A 16,593-nucleotide genomic window follows, 5' to 3' on the forward strand; every position below is an offset into this window, starting at 1 on the left:
TACCACCAATGTATAAAAAATAATGCATATTAAAATGGTGTCCCCTAACCTCAAACCAATGTCATCAAATAATGTAGGATTATTGCTAAAATTACCTTGAAATTTTGGGATCAAATCCGTCATCTCCCATGCCTGAAGAAGGTCCTCCATTTTAACATATCACAAGCACAAACGATAACAAAAAACGCGTCTTTATTAGAATAAACGGCGCGTCTCATGGCGCAGAGGAGAAACAGAAACCAAATGAAGTTAGGAATCAGGAATGCACTGCTGCGTTGTTGCTGTTGGGGATGGTCACTTAATATAAGAATAGTAACTCTTGGAAATTAGGGTGTTATTCTCGCGCCGAGAATAATATACTTATTTAAAATCTTAATACACCGATTTCAAGTAAAAGTTTTAAAAAAATTAAGAATACTACTTATTATTATATAAAAGAATTTATACTTCATTTAACAATAGTTTCTTCGTTGCTAAAGGATTTATTCACTTGATAGTAATATAAGTTTTTCTTAAATATAAGTCATTTTATTCTTTTTTTAGATTCAAAATTACTTAAAGTGACTATAACTATATTTAAAAAGCAAGTGTAAAAGTAAAATAGTTCCAAATATTTGTTGTACTCATGGAAAGAATACTATCCTTAAAGAAAGTGTAAAATTTTAAGTGTATGATTGTTCTTGAATATAGAAATGATTTTTTTCCGTTTGGCATTACGTGATAGTGTCCAAAATCCCACCCCCACTCCACAGCAAACCAGCTTGCACACTATGCCAAGAAAAAGCTTGGAACTACTGGCTTTATCCGATGCTTTCCCTTGCTGAAAAATAAGGACAGTTCACACTTTGACTTCAAAATTGGTGTGCAGGACAAGAGCCACCTTGAGCAGCTGAAGGACATAAGTATGTGGCCGCCAGGTACTGAAATAGTCACTGCCGATTCTTTTACAAAACCTTTAAAATTATCGCTTCCTTCCTATGATTCACTTTCATATCTCCCTAAAGCAAATGAGAATTTACACAGTTTCTTCTTAACGCCCATAGCATTAGATGAGCTCCGTAGTACAATTAAAAGTATTAAAAACAAATCCTCATCTGGGACTGATGGGCTTACTCTCAAAATGTTCTCTGAACTTCCAGAACGCGCATTAATCCATCTTATTACTTTAATTAACGAGTTATTCCAAAAAGGAGTTTTTCCAAACTGCCTTATAAGACAGCAATAATTATTCCTCTGTAAGTAAATAAGTACTGAAAATAAAGGAGGCGATAAAGATCGAACTCTCGCCCAATTGCACTCCTGCCCACATTATCTAAGATCATCGAAAGATTGGTTAAAAAAAAGCTTCTATCTTTTCTCCTTAAATATAAAGTACTTACTACCCATCAATTTGGATTTCTAAGTAACAGTTGCACAAATGATGCAAGAATATGTTCACATATACATATGTTGCACACTAACCTCTACAGCCACAATTTTCTATGATTTCTCTAAGGCTTTGGACTGTGTAAATCATAATATCTTAATTAACAAATTACAATACTATGGATTCAGGATATGGAGTGCCGCTCGAAGGGCTTAAGTCATATCTTGGCAACAGAAGGCAGCTTGTAAGGATCGATACGTCTATGTCTTCTTGTGAGCCTATAGTATGTGGTGTCCCTCAGGGTTCAGTACTTGACCCTATTTTGTTTCTGGTGTTTATTGACGACATTGCAAATCTAGATATTAGCGGTAAAATCTGCCTCTTTGCGGACGATACTAGTTTCACTTGGAGCGGCCCATTAAAGCTTGGTGCGATTCTATAATCTCCTATGGCTCAACCTATCAAAAACTAAAGTTTTGTCATATAAAAGTACTATACAACATTTTGCATTTAATAGCACCACTATTGACGTCGCGACGTCAATAGTGGTGCTATTAATTTCACAGAGTCCACGACGCGTCATGGACTCTGTGAAATTCTTAGGACTTGTTGTAGACAACTCATTAAAATGTGTGACGTGTAGGGCTTGATCTTGCCAAAATTAGCATCGATTGTCATTCGCCAGCCGTCTTTAACGCCGTTTTTTTTCGATCGTATGATATTATACTGCCACTTTAATTTTTTTATTCAAAATTGAAAACCTGATAAAACAAGCATTATAAAAATATACATTATGCATTTTTAGATTTATGGTGTGGGTCCTAATTGGAGAAATATTCAAAGAACGGCTACTTATGGGAAAGGTAATATATATGAGAATATCCATTTGAATATTTATCATATGTATTTTTTCTTTTTAACTTATTTCAGTTAAAACGCTCCAAGGGGACATTTGTTTCTGTCTTTCGCCTGTATTCCCCACCCATCCACTCTTATCCTGCTCAAGTCCTCTTCAACATCCTTTTTTCATCTGATTCTCGGTCTACCCCTCCTTCTCTTGCCACCTATTACACGTTTCATTATCATACTAGGAACTCTTGCTTCAGCCATTCTTACAATGTGTCCCAGCCAGACCCGCGTTAAGTTGATTTGGTACCCTATAGGCACCATCTATTTTGCCGCCCCCTTCAACTAATAAAAATTCAAGTAAAATTTGTTGTTTAAAAAAATGCCGCCCCCTATCAACCTGCCGCCCTAGGCAGCTGCCTATCTTGCCTAATGGATAAAGCGGTACTGGTCCCAGCCATCTCAGTCATTGTGCTCTTGCTACTCCCGCTATACTCGGTATTCGGTGCCCGATATAGTTGCTTAAATCTTAAATCGGAAATAAGTATCAAAGTTAATAAGAAGAAAAGAGCTTTGGGTGCAAATATTTTTCAAAACATAACAAATGCAAAAAGTCATGGCAGTGCCCACTAGTCCTTTAAAATATTTATCTGTATATTATTATCTCTATGCATATTATCTTTTTTCTTTTTTTGCTTTAATGCTTCATTTGTTGCATTTCGCAAAGCTCTGAAATCATACTTACTGGAGAGAGCCCTATATGCGGTAAACGACTTTTTTGTTAACGTTTGATCAATTTTGAATTTTAAAATTTTCATTAAATCATCTCACACACTGGTCAAAGGTCAAGTATTTAATATTTTATAACTTTTATAAAATTATATCTATGTATTTACAATCTTCCTATTGTAAAATTTTATTGATATGTCTTTTTTTGTGTTCTGCAATAATTGTCCATGTATGTTCTATTTGTAATTTTAATGACTTTTTTTGAGTTGTATGATTTGTATTGTATATTTTTACTACGGCAACAATTTTCTGTAATTTTTCTAAGGCCTTCGATTGTGTAAATCATAAGATCCTAATTAATAAACCGCAGCACTATGGGTTCAGGGGATCATCTCTCGAATGGTTTAAGTCGTATCTGAGCAACAGAAGTCAACTTGTGAGGGTGGATACCACGTTGTTTTCTAGCAAGCCAATAGAATGTGGAGTATCACAAGGCTCAGTACTAGGCCCTATTTTGTTTCTTCTTTTTATTAACGACATTGCTAACATAAACATCAGTGGCAATATGTCTTTTTGCGGACAACACTAGCTTCACTTGGAGCAACAAGGACATCACGGCACTTCATAGTATTATATCAAATGACTTAATCACCATTAAATCTTGGTGCGATTCGAACCTCCTGAGTCTCAACATTTCTAAAACTAAAGGTTTGTCGTATAAAAACTCGTTGCAGCCTTTTGTACTTAACAACACCACCATTGACATCGTAAAATCTGTAAAATTCTTAGGGCTTGTTGTGGGCAATTCTCTGAAATGGGACATACATATCGAAGCTTTGTCGAAAAAATTGAGCTCTGCCTGTTTTGCATTAAGGTCTGTTTCTAAGGAGCTTAACTTGTCAGTGGCTAAAACTGTTTATTATGCACTTTTTGAGTCGCACCTCAGATATGCCCTTCCATTCTGGGGTACATGTTGTGCGACTCAATTTGACCGCATTTTCAAGCTCCAGAAGAGAGCTGTTCGATATTCACTGGGACTAAACAGCAGAAATCGTTGCCGGGACTTTTTTAAAGAATTAAAAATATTGACTCTTCCTTCCTTATTTATATTTGAATCCGTTTGCCTAATACGTAAACATGTATCACCTTCTCACGAAAGGCCATCTCACACTTATCCACTCAGGAACGCGGAGCAAGATCTCTATCTACCTACCCCACGCTCAGAGTTAGTTAAATGTTCAATATTATACAACTCGAAACACAATCACCTGCCATTTGAAATCAAATCCATAACATAATTTTTTTCATTTCGCAAAGCATTGAACTCTTATTTACTAGACAAGGCTTTCTACGCCGTAAATGAATATTTTGAAAATCGAATTTGATCTTGTAAACACTGGTCTAATGTTTGCTATTGCTATATTTACTAATGACATCGAAATAAATGTATTTAGAGGTCATTGATATTTTACTATAAACTAACTCAATATTTTTGAATATTATTTTTATTTTTTTGTTCTTTGACATTGTAAACATTTATAAATGTTTATTTTAACATTAAGACTGACAATATTATTTGTATAATGTTTTGTATTATCTTTTGATTGTTTGTTTGTGTACCTTGTTTTTTTTACTTTGTTTGTTAGTTTACCTTTGTCTACAAATTAATATCTAAAAATTAATATACTATACTTAATCTACAAATTAATATACTCCGCTTATTATTTCCGCCTAACAATTAGTTGATTACATACTTAATTGTTTTAATTAATTAAATATTATTCTAAATAAATGTGGATTTGACTAAGAAATCAATACTGTTACGTTTTTCGTCGGTTCCGTGTGGACAGAAAGTCACAATTTATTTAAACACTATTTATTTAACACTAATTAACAAAAACAATAACGATAAAAGAATTAATGAACTATTTACAAACGATTTATAACTAAGAATTTCTTTTTGAATTTTAGCGCGTTAACTGTACTCGTCTATTTATATAACTGCCCTCTCTAGGCCACAGCCGCCGGCTTTTACACCTACAGTTAAAGTTTACTAGAATAGTCCATAGATCGTTAGGTGTATAGAGAAGGTTTCGAATGTTCTCGTATGTACTACTCCATTCCAGTGGAACTCGATTCTTCTCGAGTCTTCGAATGAATCATTACGGTGTCTATTCTTTAATGCGATGTTAAGGTCATCCGAGGGCGGGCCATATAGTTAGGTTAGGTCGAGTCCACACCGGTCCGCAACACTGCCCCCTTCTTTGGTACATGCTCGTCCCGAGATGTACACGGTGAATGAAGGTATTTGCAAAGCTGGCCCCTGGTACATTGCGAAGTCTGGTAGAAATAGCAGTCTACAGTTTTCTCTCCCGATCTCAGCTTTGGGTTGTAGCAGCAAACAAGGATCTCGATTCCCGTAAATCTGAACAAGACTCCAATCATGTTCCGGATTGTACGCCAACTCAAACCATCGAGTACACACGCCAGCTTCGGAATGGCTAATCGTGCAATGTTGTTGTTTAGCAGGGCTTCTCTCAGTTCAATCAGGGTCTTCCATAGATTGAGATAAGTCGGCTTACTCGGGGACCATTCCTTGGTGACCAGGTAGAAGATGTGCCTTGCTTGACCATGTGCATTGTCGGTTAGCCTCAAGACGCTTCCAACCTCTGGATCCTGTCGGCGTAGTTCTCCGACACGCCCAAACTTCTCATTGAACGTCGCAGCGATTCCTCTGGACATCCGCAAATCTCGAGCCACACAATGAGCGAGCGAATAATCAGGAGGCACGGAAAAGAGGTCTCGTTGATCTTCTTTGGTTACACCATAGCGAGCCTTCTCACTGCTGTTGTATCGGGCCATGAAATCGTCAAAGGACATCTCCGAATCAGGGGGATCAAAGCTGCAGGTTCTCACGGTCCCAGCACGATCTTCTATTTCGCCTTGGTAGGGGCTCAAACGGTTGAAATGGACTACCCTCGGTTTTCCTTTTGGCAATTTTCTGATACGGTATACGACGTCATTAATTCTATCCATGACTTCGTATGGCCCTTCCCACGAGGATTGTAGCTTCGGAGATAACCCACGACGTCTCTGCGGGTTATATAGCCACACCAACTTCCCTGGTTGGTATCCTCCATGCTCAGCTTGAATGTCGTAGTGTTCCTTCATTCGGTCACTAGCACTTTGAATATTTAGGCGGACTCTCTGATGAATGTCGTCCATCCTTTGACGTAGTGTGTGGACATAATCTTCTCCGGCGACTTCTTCTCCCGGTCGGCAACCAAATTTCAGATCACAGGGTAGGCGCACTTCCCGTCCCATAACGATGCTGGCTGGAGTTTGCCCTGTAGATTCTTGGACGGATGAACGGTAGGCCAACAGGAACAGGTGAAGAAATTTGTCCCAGTCTCTTTGGTGGTCAGAGACTACTTTGGCCAGATAACGGTTGATAGTTCTGTTCATGCGTTCAACCATCCCATCGGATTGTGGATGTAGAGCAGTCGTCCTGGTCTTGCGGATGTTCAGGACTTCACAGACGCCTTGGAACAGATTGGACTCAAAGTTTCTTCCCTGATCTGAATGAAGCTCCATGGGAACACCAAACCTGCAGATCCATTCTTTAACAAGGGCATCAGCAATCGTGGACGCTTCTTGATTTGGCAACGCGTAGGCCTCGACCCATTTGCTGAAGTAATCCATTACTACCACAATGTATTTGTTGCCATCGTTCGTCTCCGGGAAAGGACCAGCCACGTCGATCGCTATTCGTTCGAAGGGACTACCAACATTGTACTGGCGCATAGGGGCTTTACCACGCTTTTGTGGCCCATTAATGGCTGCGCAAATGTCACATTTCTTACACCAGGCCCTCACATCTTCTTTGCAGTTCACCCAGTAGAACCGTTCACGCAGCTTGCCAAGTGTCTTGGTAACACCAGATGTCCACCGCTGGTTCCATTGTGAACTTCCTCCAAGACTTCTGGGACCCTCTTCTTTGGAATGACGATCTGCCTTCTCTCTTCTTGTCCCTCCGGTCTCTCGATCACACGGCGGAGTAACCCGTCATCTATTACCAAGGAATTCCACTGGGCCCAGTACGACTTCACGTTCGGCGAATATCTGCAAACTTCCTCCCACGTTGGTCTTTGGTCCGCGTTTTTCCAGTTAATCGCTAAGCCTAATTCTAGGTCACTGATTTGGTCGTTTGCAAGATCTTTGGGTTGCCAAGTATCTTTAACCGCAGTTGTTCTTAGGAGTTTCGCTTCTTTCTCTTCTGCTCGGGAACAATGCTTACAGTCCTTATCGCAAGGTCTTCTGGAAAGTGCGTCAGCATTTTGATGGATCGCCCCAGCTCCATGCTCTGTGTCGAAATCAAATTCTTGTAATCGTTCAATCCATCTAGCTACCTGCCCTTCAGGATTCTTAAACTGCAACAGCCATTTCAAAGCAGCATGGTCTGCTCTTAACAAGAACTTTCTTCCATAGAGATACTTGTAGAAGTGTTCCACTGCTTTAACTACTGCTAGTAATTCTCGTCTGGTTACACAGTAGTTCCTTTCCGGTTTCGACAAGGTCTTACTAAAATAACCAATTACTTTTTCTTGACCATCCTGGATCTGAGACAGAACAGCGCCTAACGCAACATTGCTAGCGTCGGTATCCAATATAAAGTTTCCGTTGCCAAGAGGGTAGCTAAGTATGGGCGCACTAGTCAGGGCCTTCTTCCATTTTCGGAATGCCTCGTCAGAATCTGAGTCCCAAGAGAAACGCCTCTCGTCTTCGGTAAGTCTGGTCAATGGTTTGGCGATGGTGGCGAAACCCTGTACATAGCGGCGATAGTATGTGCATAGTCCCAAAAAGCTTCGTAGTTCATGTTTATCTTTAGGTATCGGGCACTCTTCCACTGTCTTGGTCTTCTGTGGATCTACCGCAACTCCTTGGGAGGAGACTACATGGTCCAAGTAGTGTACCTTTTCTTGACAGAGATGACATTTCTTGGGGCTAAGTTTCAAACCAGAGCTTCCTAGTCGCTTGAAAACTTCTTCCAAATTCTTCAGATGATCGTCAAAGGATATCCCAACCACTATGATGTTATCCAGGTACACTAAACAGGTAGTCCAGGATAGTCCCTTTAACACAGACTCCATTAGTCTCTCAAAGGTAGCTGGCGCGTTGCACAATCCAAAAGGCATGACGGTAAATTGCCACAGTCCGGAGCCCACCGAGAACGCCGTCTTCTCTCTGTCTTTCGGCGCCATGTCGACTTGCCAATATCCACTCTTCAGATCTAACGTAGAGAATATCGTTGACCCCGCCAGCGTGTTTAGAGTATCGTCTATCCTCGGCAGGGGATAACTATCCTTCTTGGTAACATTATTGAGCTGCCGATAATCAACACAGAACCGGTACCACCAACCGTCTTTCTTCTTTACTAGTACTACCGGCGATGTCCACGGGCTGTTAGATGGTTCGATGACACTCTCTTCTTTCATTTCTCGAAGGATTTTATCAGCTTCTTCACGTTTGGCGAGCGGAAGTCTTCTCGGATTTTGTTTGATTGGTCGTGCATCTCCGGTATCAATTTTATGTTGTACTAAATTGGTACGACCACTCTGTCCTGCTTCTCCTTTATCAAACACATCTTGATACTTGATTATCAGGTTTCTCAATTTTCTACTATTTTTGGAAGATAATCCTTTAACGTTTACTAACTCCTTCACCATTTTATCCGGAATTTTTGAAGTCGAAACTTTGGAGGCTTCCACGCTTCGAATGACTGAGGAGACCGACACAACAGTACCCTAAAAGGGTTCCCTTCTTCAAGGATACTGAATAATAATTCGTGTTCATTACTCTCACCGGTAGAGTAGCACAAACAACAACTACGAGTAGCACAAAGAGCCATGGAAAGAATCATGTTGGGAGTCACCATTAGGGAAAAAATACGGAATACCCACATACGTCAAAAAACAAAATTAATAGATGTCGTTAAAAGAGTGGCAAGTCTAAAGTGGCAATGGATAGGACATGTGGCAAGACAGGATCCAGACCGATGGCCCCAAAAAGTAATCCTATGGAGACCTAGGGGAACAACAAGAAGTGTGGGCCGACCAAAAAAGAGATGGATCGATGACGTCAGAGATCGCGAAGCATGGAAAAACCTAGAAGAGGCCTATATCCAACATTGGATGGAACCAGGCTGAGAAAGAAGAAAGAAGAAGACTTTCACCGGTACAGTTTTCTTCGCTCGCAGCAGGGCTTTTCCAACAGCGATCCCTCGTCCTATTTCGCTGTCATGGTTCCTTGGCTCCAACAGAATAATACTCCCATTATTCATTTTACCTTCCAGGCAACCATCCAAAAATATCTCACAACGCTCAGGGATCGAAACATCTTCTGCTACCACCACGCGAAGCGTCTCTCCTCACATTTTCGATGTAGAACCACTTCTTCTTCATTTATTTTCAAAATTCCCTGTTTGAAGTTTAGTTCAAAACCTTTAGTGGTCATAATGTCCATTCCGAGAATAAGTTCATCTTCGATACCTGCTACTAATACTGGATGTTCAAAACTGGTGCTCCCAATAACAAAATTAAGGTTTACTTCTCCATGGGCAGCAGCGGAGCCCCCGTAGCAGTACGTAGTCGCCATTGTGTTGTTTAACCTTCTTCGATGTTTTAAGAATGTCCGGTCTGATGATAGTTCTCGTCGCACCTGTATCCAACAGCATGGTCGGAACTCTCCATCAACAAAACCATCCACAAAAATGCTGTTGAATTTGTGTTGTAGCGAGGCGACTTGAGCAGTTTTCGTTGGGGCATGTTGGGTACAGGTCGACGTGTGCCCCTTCATTTCGACCCTTAGTAGTTTTCCGACCTCGATGAAGCCGGTTCTTCGTTCTTCTCCTTACAACGGCTTCGCACGTGTCCTACCTGTCCGCAGTTCCAATCGGTTGAGGAACGAATCGGTCCCTTCTTGCCCATGTACTGGTCCATTACTTTCCGAACAACCCCTTCCACAGATTCGTCGGAACATTCGTCGATGGCCCGTACTCTTCCTAAAGACCGAGAACTTTGTTTCGCGGCCTCGAATTCTAGGGCACGTGCTAAAGCATCCACCAAGTGCGTTGGGTGGGCTATGAGAAGCGCTTGTCTTGTCTCGTTGTCACGTAAGCCGTCGGAGAATGCCTGTACTGCCAACCGCACCATAACATTCTCGGGCGTAGCAGGGTACGCAAGGCGAACGAGACGGGCTACTTCGGCTTCAAACTCCTGCAGAGACTCATTTGCCTTTTGAATGCGATTTTTTAGCTGGGAATGATAGATATGTTCCAAATGAGCTTGGCCGTACCTCATTTCTAAATGTCGTACCAATTGCTGATAATCTCCCTATTCCGATGGTGACAGTGTCTGCAGAATATCAGTCGCATCTCCTCGCAGTGCGATAGTCAAAGCGGTAGCTTTTTCAGCGATTGTCCAGTCGTTCGCTCTCGCAGCGGCTTCAAATTGGCAAAAATAATTGGCCCAAGCGGTTTGTCCGCCAAACTGTGGAGGTTTCATAACTGATTTTGAGGCATACCTATTTTCGACTAGTTTCCGTCCCTCCGATGTTTCTTGACATTTTGGTGAATTTGCCTTTGCTATTTGTTCTTTCAAAATTTCGATTTTTCTATTTACATCTTCCTCAATCTCTGTTATTTTATTGTTAAAACTTTCTTCCAAAATTATTATTTTATTATTAAAGCTGGCCTGTATATCTTTAGAATTTTCGATGATCTTATCTTCTAATGTATTGATTAAATCCTGGGAATTTTCCATAATTTTATCACTGATTTTCTCTTCTAAATTAACTTCCAAGTCAATTATTTTACTATTCAAATTGTTCAAGTTGTCGTCTAATTTTTGAGAATTCTCTGTCATTTTATCATTCAAACTCTTTTCCAAGTTAATCATTTTACTATTCAAATTGTTCAAGTTGTCGTCTAATTTGTGTAGGCACGAGTCAAGGTCACCTTCCAACTCAAAGCAAAATGTGTCAGGATCCTCACCTTCCTCCACCAAAACGTCTCTCAGTCTAGCTTGCAAAATGCTTTACTTTCCATCTGTCTCGCACTCTCTCTCTTCCAATATGCATTTTAGTTCGGACACTTTCAAGTCTTTCAACAATTTTTTCAGAGCCATGGTCAGGCTTTTTATTTTTCTTGTCTATCACACACGCCACACTTGACACCAATTGTTACGTTTTTCGTCGGTTCCGTGTGGATAGAAAGTCACAATTTATTTAAACACTATTTATTTAACACTAATTAACAAAAACATTAACGATAAAAGACTTAAAGAACTATTTACAAACAACTTATAACTAAGAATTTATTTTTGAATTTTAGCGCGTCAACTGTACTCGTCTATTTATATAACTGCCCTCTCTAGGCCACAGCCGCCGGCTTTTATACCTACAGTTAAAGTTTACTAGAATAGTCCATAGATCGTTAGGTGCATAGAGAAGGTTTCGAATGTTCTCGTATGTATTACTCCATTCCAGTGGGACTCGATTCTTCTCGAGTCTTCGAATGAATCATTACGGTGTCTATTTTTTAATGCGATGCTAAGGTCATCCTAGGGCGGGCTATATAGTTCGGTTAGGTCGAGTCCACACCGGTCCGCAACAATACAATAATAAATTATGAAAATGAATGTCTCTTGAGTTGATATAAATAAGCATTCGTCAAAAGATGAAATAAAATTTATAATGTGTTACTTTTTACCACACTGTCTAATATACATATGTACCAAATTCAGTTTTTTAGTATTTGGAAAAATTATTAATCAACGTAAACAGTCAATTAATGTAGTTTAAATACTGGGATCATATTAATTGGTGCTATTTAACAAATATTTAAACAGTTTTTCTTATTTTTTTAATGAAATAAGCGAATTATATCAACAATATTAGTATCTGGTATTCTTTGAAAATGTGTTACATTTTTAAAAATAATCTTAAATATCAATATTCCATGGGTAGAGTAAATGACGTCTAAATTATAAGAAAATGCTACTTCTACGAAAACTTGAAGAGACAGGTAAAAAATGGTATAATACAATTTGATAGACAATTCAATTATGCATCTGATTCTCGTTAAATATTACAGGGTGTTCCATTTAAATTAAACAAGTTATTGCCGCTTAAAGCTAGTAATTATTTAATATAATTTTTTAGACACCTATATAAGGTAGTATTTTGTTTATTATTGCAGCACAATATGTGATTAATAAATAAACTTCAGTAATTATTTAGTATTAAAAACTTCGATACCCTTGGAGAAATGAAGCCTTAAAATTTTTACTGCAATTTCATAAAATTGAAAATACTTCAAAAACGGTAAGGTTTAAGTGTGATAAACCTTAATCAAATTTATCTTTATTTTAATCGTAGAATCTAAAAATATAATAATATACAGGGTGATCTATTTAAAAAAATACAACTATAATATTTTTTACCTATTTGGGACACTCTGTATCTTGTAAAAATATTTTTAAATTGTAGCTCTAACAGTCCTTCAACGAACCCAAAACTTACAATTTGTAAAAATCTAATCGTTTAGCTACAATACTCCGTGTCGTATGTGGTGAGCAACCCTGTATAAATTAAAATGTCCGTAAAACACAGGCCGATATTCAATAGCGTCTACGCTATTATTTAAAATATGTAAAATAGAATCTTATTTCCGCTCCATTATTATATCTCCAAGATCAGCAGTTTTCAGTACTTTTTTAATTTTTCATAAGTAAAGAGCATGTTGGACAAGAAATCAGACAAGAATATGCCGGAAATGTGAACATAAACATTGAGAATTTTAAGTTAGATCCTTTACGTTATGGCCGTAACGGATAGATTTACGATATATTCCGAGAAATCTAATTAATCCTTCAAAATACCGTATTTATTACGTTACTGTATTTTCTTAACGTTACTGGCGCGAGAGATTTCTATTTACATTTTTTAATATATATCCGGTCTTCCGGTCCTGCCGATATACCGGTTCAGTATCGGTCCCACCGATCTAATTGTTAAAACCGGTATACCGGTTGTAGGACCGATACTATGTGGTACCGCATACCGGTACTGAAATCTTAGGACCGAACATTCCTAACCGATATCAGCTCTTTCCTAGCTCTAGCTAAGATAACTAAATCATCTGCAAAGACTAAGCAATGGTGTCTTTTTGTATACAGAAGGCCCGCCTCTATATAAATTTTATATAAAATATTTTTAGAAGAAAATTATAATGTTGTCACTGCCCATGACAATTTGATTAGTGACATGAGTGTTGCTGAAGAAGATTTAGATGAAACGTCGGACATGGGAATTGTAGAACATAAGCGGTCATCAAAAACTTCTCAAGAATCTCAAGTTATAAATACCAGTGATCAATATGCCCGTAAGTTACTTGAAAATTTAGATTGAGAATTGAATCCTCCGCATTATTTAATTTTACCTTGCATCTAAACTCACCGGTAAAAAAAATCGGCCACTAAAAACTAGTCCCAATTTCAAAGTTGGATTTCTCGAACCACTCGTTAGATTTTGATGATCTTTTTTTTTAATTGTAAATTAATTCCTTCCTAATGGATGCTACGTCAGAAATTTTTATTCCAAATTTATTTTCAGCATATACAGGGCACAACAATAAGAGGAAGTTTTTTGCCCGAACTTTGTAACACCCTGTAGAGTGCAGCAGCGGTAGTAGCTGTTACTAAATTAAATCACATTGTAGCCTCATCTTTTATGAGCATTTCGTTTTTTTAATCACCACATTATCTCTTTTTGTATTGGAGATATGCTGTTTTAAAACGAACGTTTCGGAAAAATTCAGAATTCATCTCGGAAAAGGCAGAAAGTTTTATGTGTAAATAATCAAGGCAACATAGGCGAAAAGGGATTTATGAGTATTTGCAATGTGAGAAAAACGGTTGTCAAATTAAAAAATGCCATTATCTGTAACGGATGTTGCTCATATTGTGGCTTTAATTGAGGATGGCGGAAACGGGAAATTTCACCAAGCGAGTGGACACTAGATATTAGTCCCTTAAAATTTCCTTTACCGTTTTTTTAATTTTCATGTTTTAGTTAGTTTACGTCTACGTTCTGATGTTTGATTTGATTTTTAAGCTTTTTTCGAGGCGTTTGTTTTAAAGCAGCGTATCTCCAATACAAACAGAGATAATGTCGTGATTTTAAAATCAAAATGCTCACAAAAGATGAGACTACAATGTGGATTGATTTAGCAATACCTACTACAGCAGCTGTACCCTACAGGGTGTTACAAAGTTTGGGCAAAAAACTTCGTCTTATTGTTGTGCCCTGTATATGCTCAAAATAAATTCGGAATAAAAATTTCTGACGTAGCATCCATTAAGAAGGAATTAATTTACAATTTAAAAAAAATCATCAAAATCTAATGAGTGGTTCGCGAGAAATCCAACTTTGAAATTGGGACTAGTTTTTAGTGGCCGGTTTTTTTTGCCGGTGAGTGTATATATGATTTTATGATTTTTTAGTAAGACCATCAGTAAACATGTGTATTAGAATGAAAATGCTAGGCGCTTTAAAAAAATTCATTCTGGCTCCAGTTGAAAAAGGAATATCTGCAGACGAACCTATAGAATATTTGACCGAAATTCGAAAAGTGACTATACTGTTTATCAACTGTAAATTCAATAACAGCGCTGAACTAAAACCAGTAAAATTACTCGATATTGTCGATCAAGTTTACATTACTGTAAGCGGGTAAGAAATATTATTTTTTCTTTTAAAATCTAGTAGATTTTAAGTCAGATTTATACAAGGTCTCGGCAATAGTGCGTCGGGCATCTGTAGCTCCTAGAATAAAACATCTAGGCATTTTGCAATGTACTAAGATGTATTTCAGAAATATTTCCAAAAAAATCCCATACGAAGCGGGTACTTTTCGGCGAAAATTGCTCGCTAAAATCGAAAATTACCCGGCGAAAATTTCCCGCAGAATGTCTAAATGACAACGACACATTTGTCCACCATAGATAAATGAAACAAGTTTAGATTGGAAAGTGCCCATAAGGACAATGTAAACACTATTTGGCGCTATTCTTGCAACGGTCGCGACCCAAAACTTTTGAAAATTTCGGAGCGGTTCGGCTTTTTCCGGAATTATATCGCCAAATATTGTTTATTCAAATTTATTATTATTTTCGTTTAATTTTATAAATAAAATATAGTGTGTTCATCACAGCACAGCTTTTTAAGATTTTAATGCCACTTTTTCCCAATTATCACCGGTTGGAGTAAATAAAATTTGAATTAAACTCACAAGATAGCAATAATTACTTTGAAAATAGACGCTATAAACACTTTTCGGAATTTCTTTAATGAGAGCGGTTTAGATTTTAAAAGATTATTATGATTTTTGAAGATTCTGACTTTGACAAGAGAAAATTATTTTTGTTTTTATTTGCCGTTGTTCTTAGCGACCGCTATAGCAGCGCCAGATCGAGTATAACGGTCGCGACCCAAAATAATTTCGCGACCTAAAATTTTTACGGGCTTTCCAATCTAAACTTGTTGCATTTATCTATATTTGTCACTTAGACGGAAATTATTTTTAATAGGTATTTTAAAAATGTCTCGATTTGAAAACGATTCTTTAAGTGCAATTTAAGAAAAAGTTGCCGAAAGTAAGCCGAAAAACACTATAATTAATCACCAGTATGTATGGAAACAGTTTATGGACTTTCTGAAAGATTGAAACTACATGTTGGATGCGAACATCTCAATCTCGGCACTGGCAAAGCACTGGCCAATATTTTGACCGATTGGGAATTTAATATGAAAAGGAAAAACGACCAAGACTATAAGGATTTTACGGTAAAAACCATTTGGGTAACAGCCAAGCTATTAATGGAAAAATACCAAAAAGAATATAATGTTAAATTTAATCCTTTTACAGACTCCGAACTTAAAATATCCCGGGAGGCAAAAAGTGCCAAAAGGAAGGAGTTGCAGATGGACCCTCTAAAAAGAAAAGAAAGCTCTAAGGCACTCAAATACGAAGAATTCAAATTGATGGTACGAAATTGTAATGAAGAATGTTCCGATGGTTTGCAAAAAAAATATTTTTTGTATTATCCTACGAATTGGCATGGCGAGGAGGAGAGGGAGGAACATGTTTTGTTTCCTATTTTAAAGATGATATTGATAATATAGGACAACCCACCAGTCGCATTGAATATAACCCGATATTCGATAAAACCACTCAAGGAGGAAATAAACCTTGTGCTCCGTCAAAATGGCTGGTCATAAATAGAGGTCAACCGGATATATGCCAGTAAGGCTATTTAAAAAAATTATGGAAAAAAGACAATTTTTAATAATGTTCCAAGATTATTTTAAACTGTAAATACTTCCTGGAAAATGGGTAAATGGTTCAAGAACCTTCCTGTTGGGAAAAACACGATTGCTCAATGGGTGTCTATAGAAGCGAAAAAATTAGGTTTGGCTACGGAGAAAGCAAAAATTACTAATCATTCGCTACGTACAACAGCTGTGTCGACACTAGCAAAGAAGGGGGTTGAGGAGAACACAATAGTCAAAAAAGCTGGGCACGCAAACCCGAA

General features: G+C 38.0%; 1 protein-coding gene across 2 annotated transcripts in view; it reads left to right on the forward strand.

Annotated features, from left to right (window-relative positions):
• The window catches only part of LOC115888412 (adenylate cyclase type 10-like), a 98,080-nt gene that overhangs the window by 10,734 nt on the left and 70,753 nt on the right, over nucleotides 1-16,593 (forward strand). For both annotated transcript variants that reach the window (XM_030908148.1, XM_030908149.1), the window contains exons 5-7: nucleotides 2,172-2,229; nucleotides 13,218-13,382; nucleotides 14,503-14,731. In XM_030908148.1, the coding sequence (XP_030764008.1) occupies nucleotides 2,172-2,229; nucleotides 13,218-13,382; nucleotides 14,503-14,731 (452 nt within the window). The remainder of the gene's footprint in view (nucleotides 1-2,171; nucleotides 2,230-13,217; nucleotides 13,383-14,502; nucleotides 14,732-16,593) is intronic.

Source organism: Sitophilus oryzae, unplaced genomic scaffold, assembly GCF_002938485.1.
Source record: "Sitophilus oryzae breed Bouriz unplaced genomic scaffold, Soryzae_2.0 scaffold_738_pilon_pilon, whole genome shotgun sequence".
Taxonomy (NCBI): Eukaryota; Metazoa; Arthropoda; class Insecta; order Coleoptera; family Curculionidae; genus Sitophilus; species Sitophilus oryzae.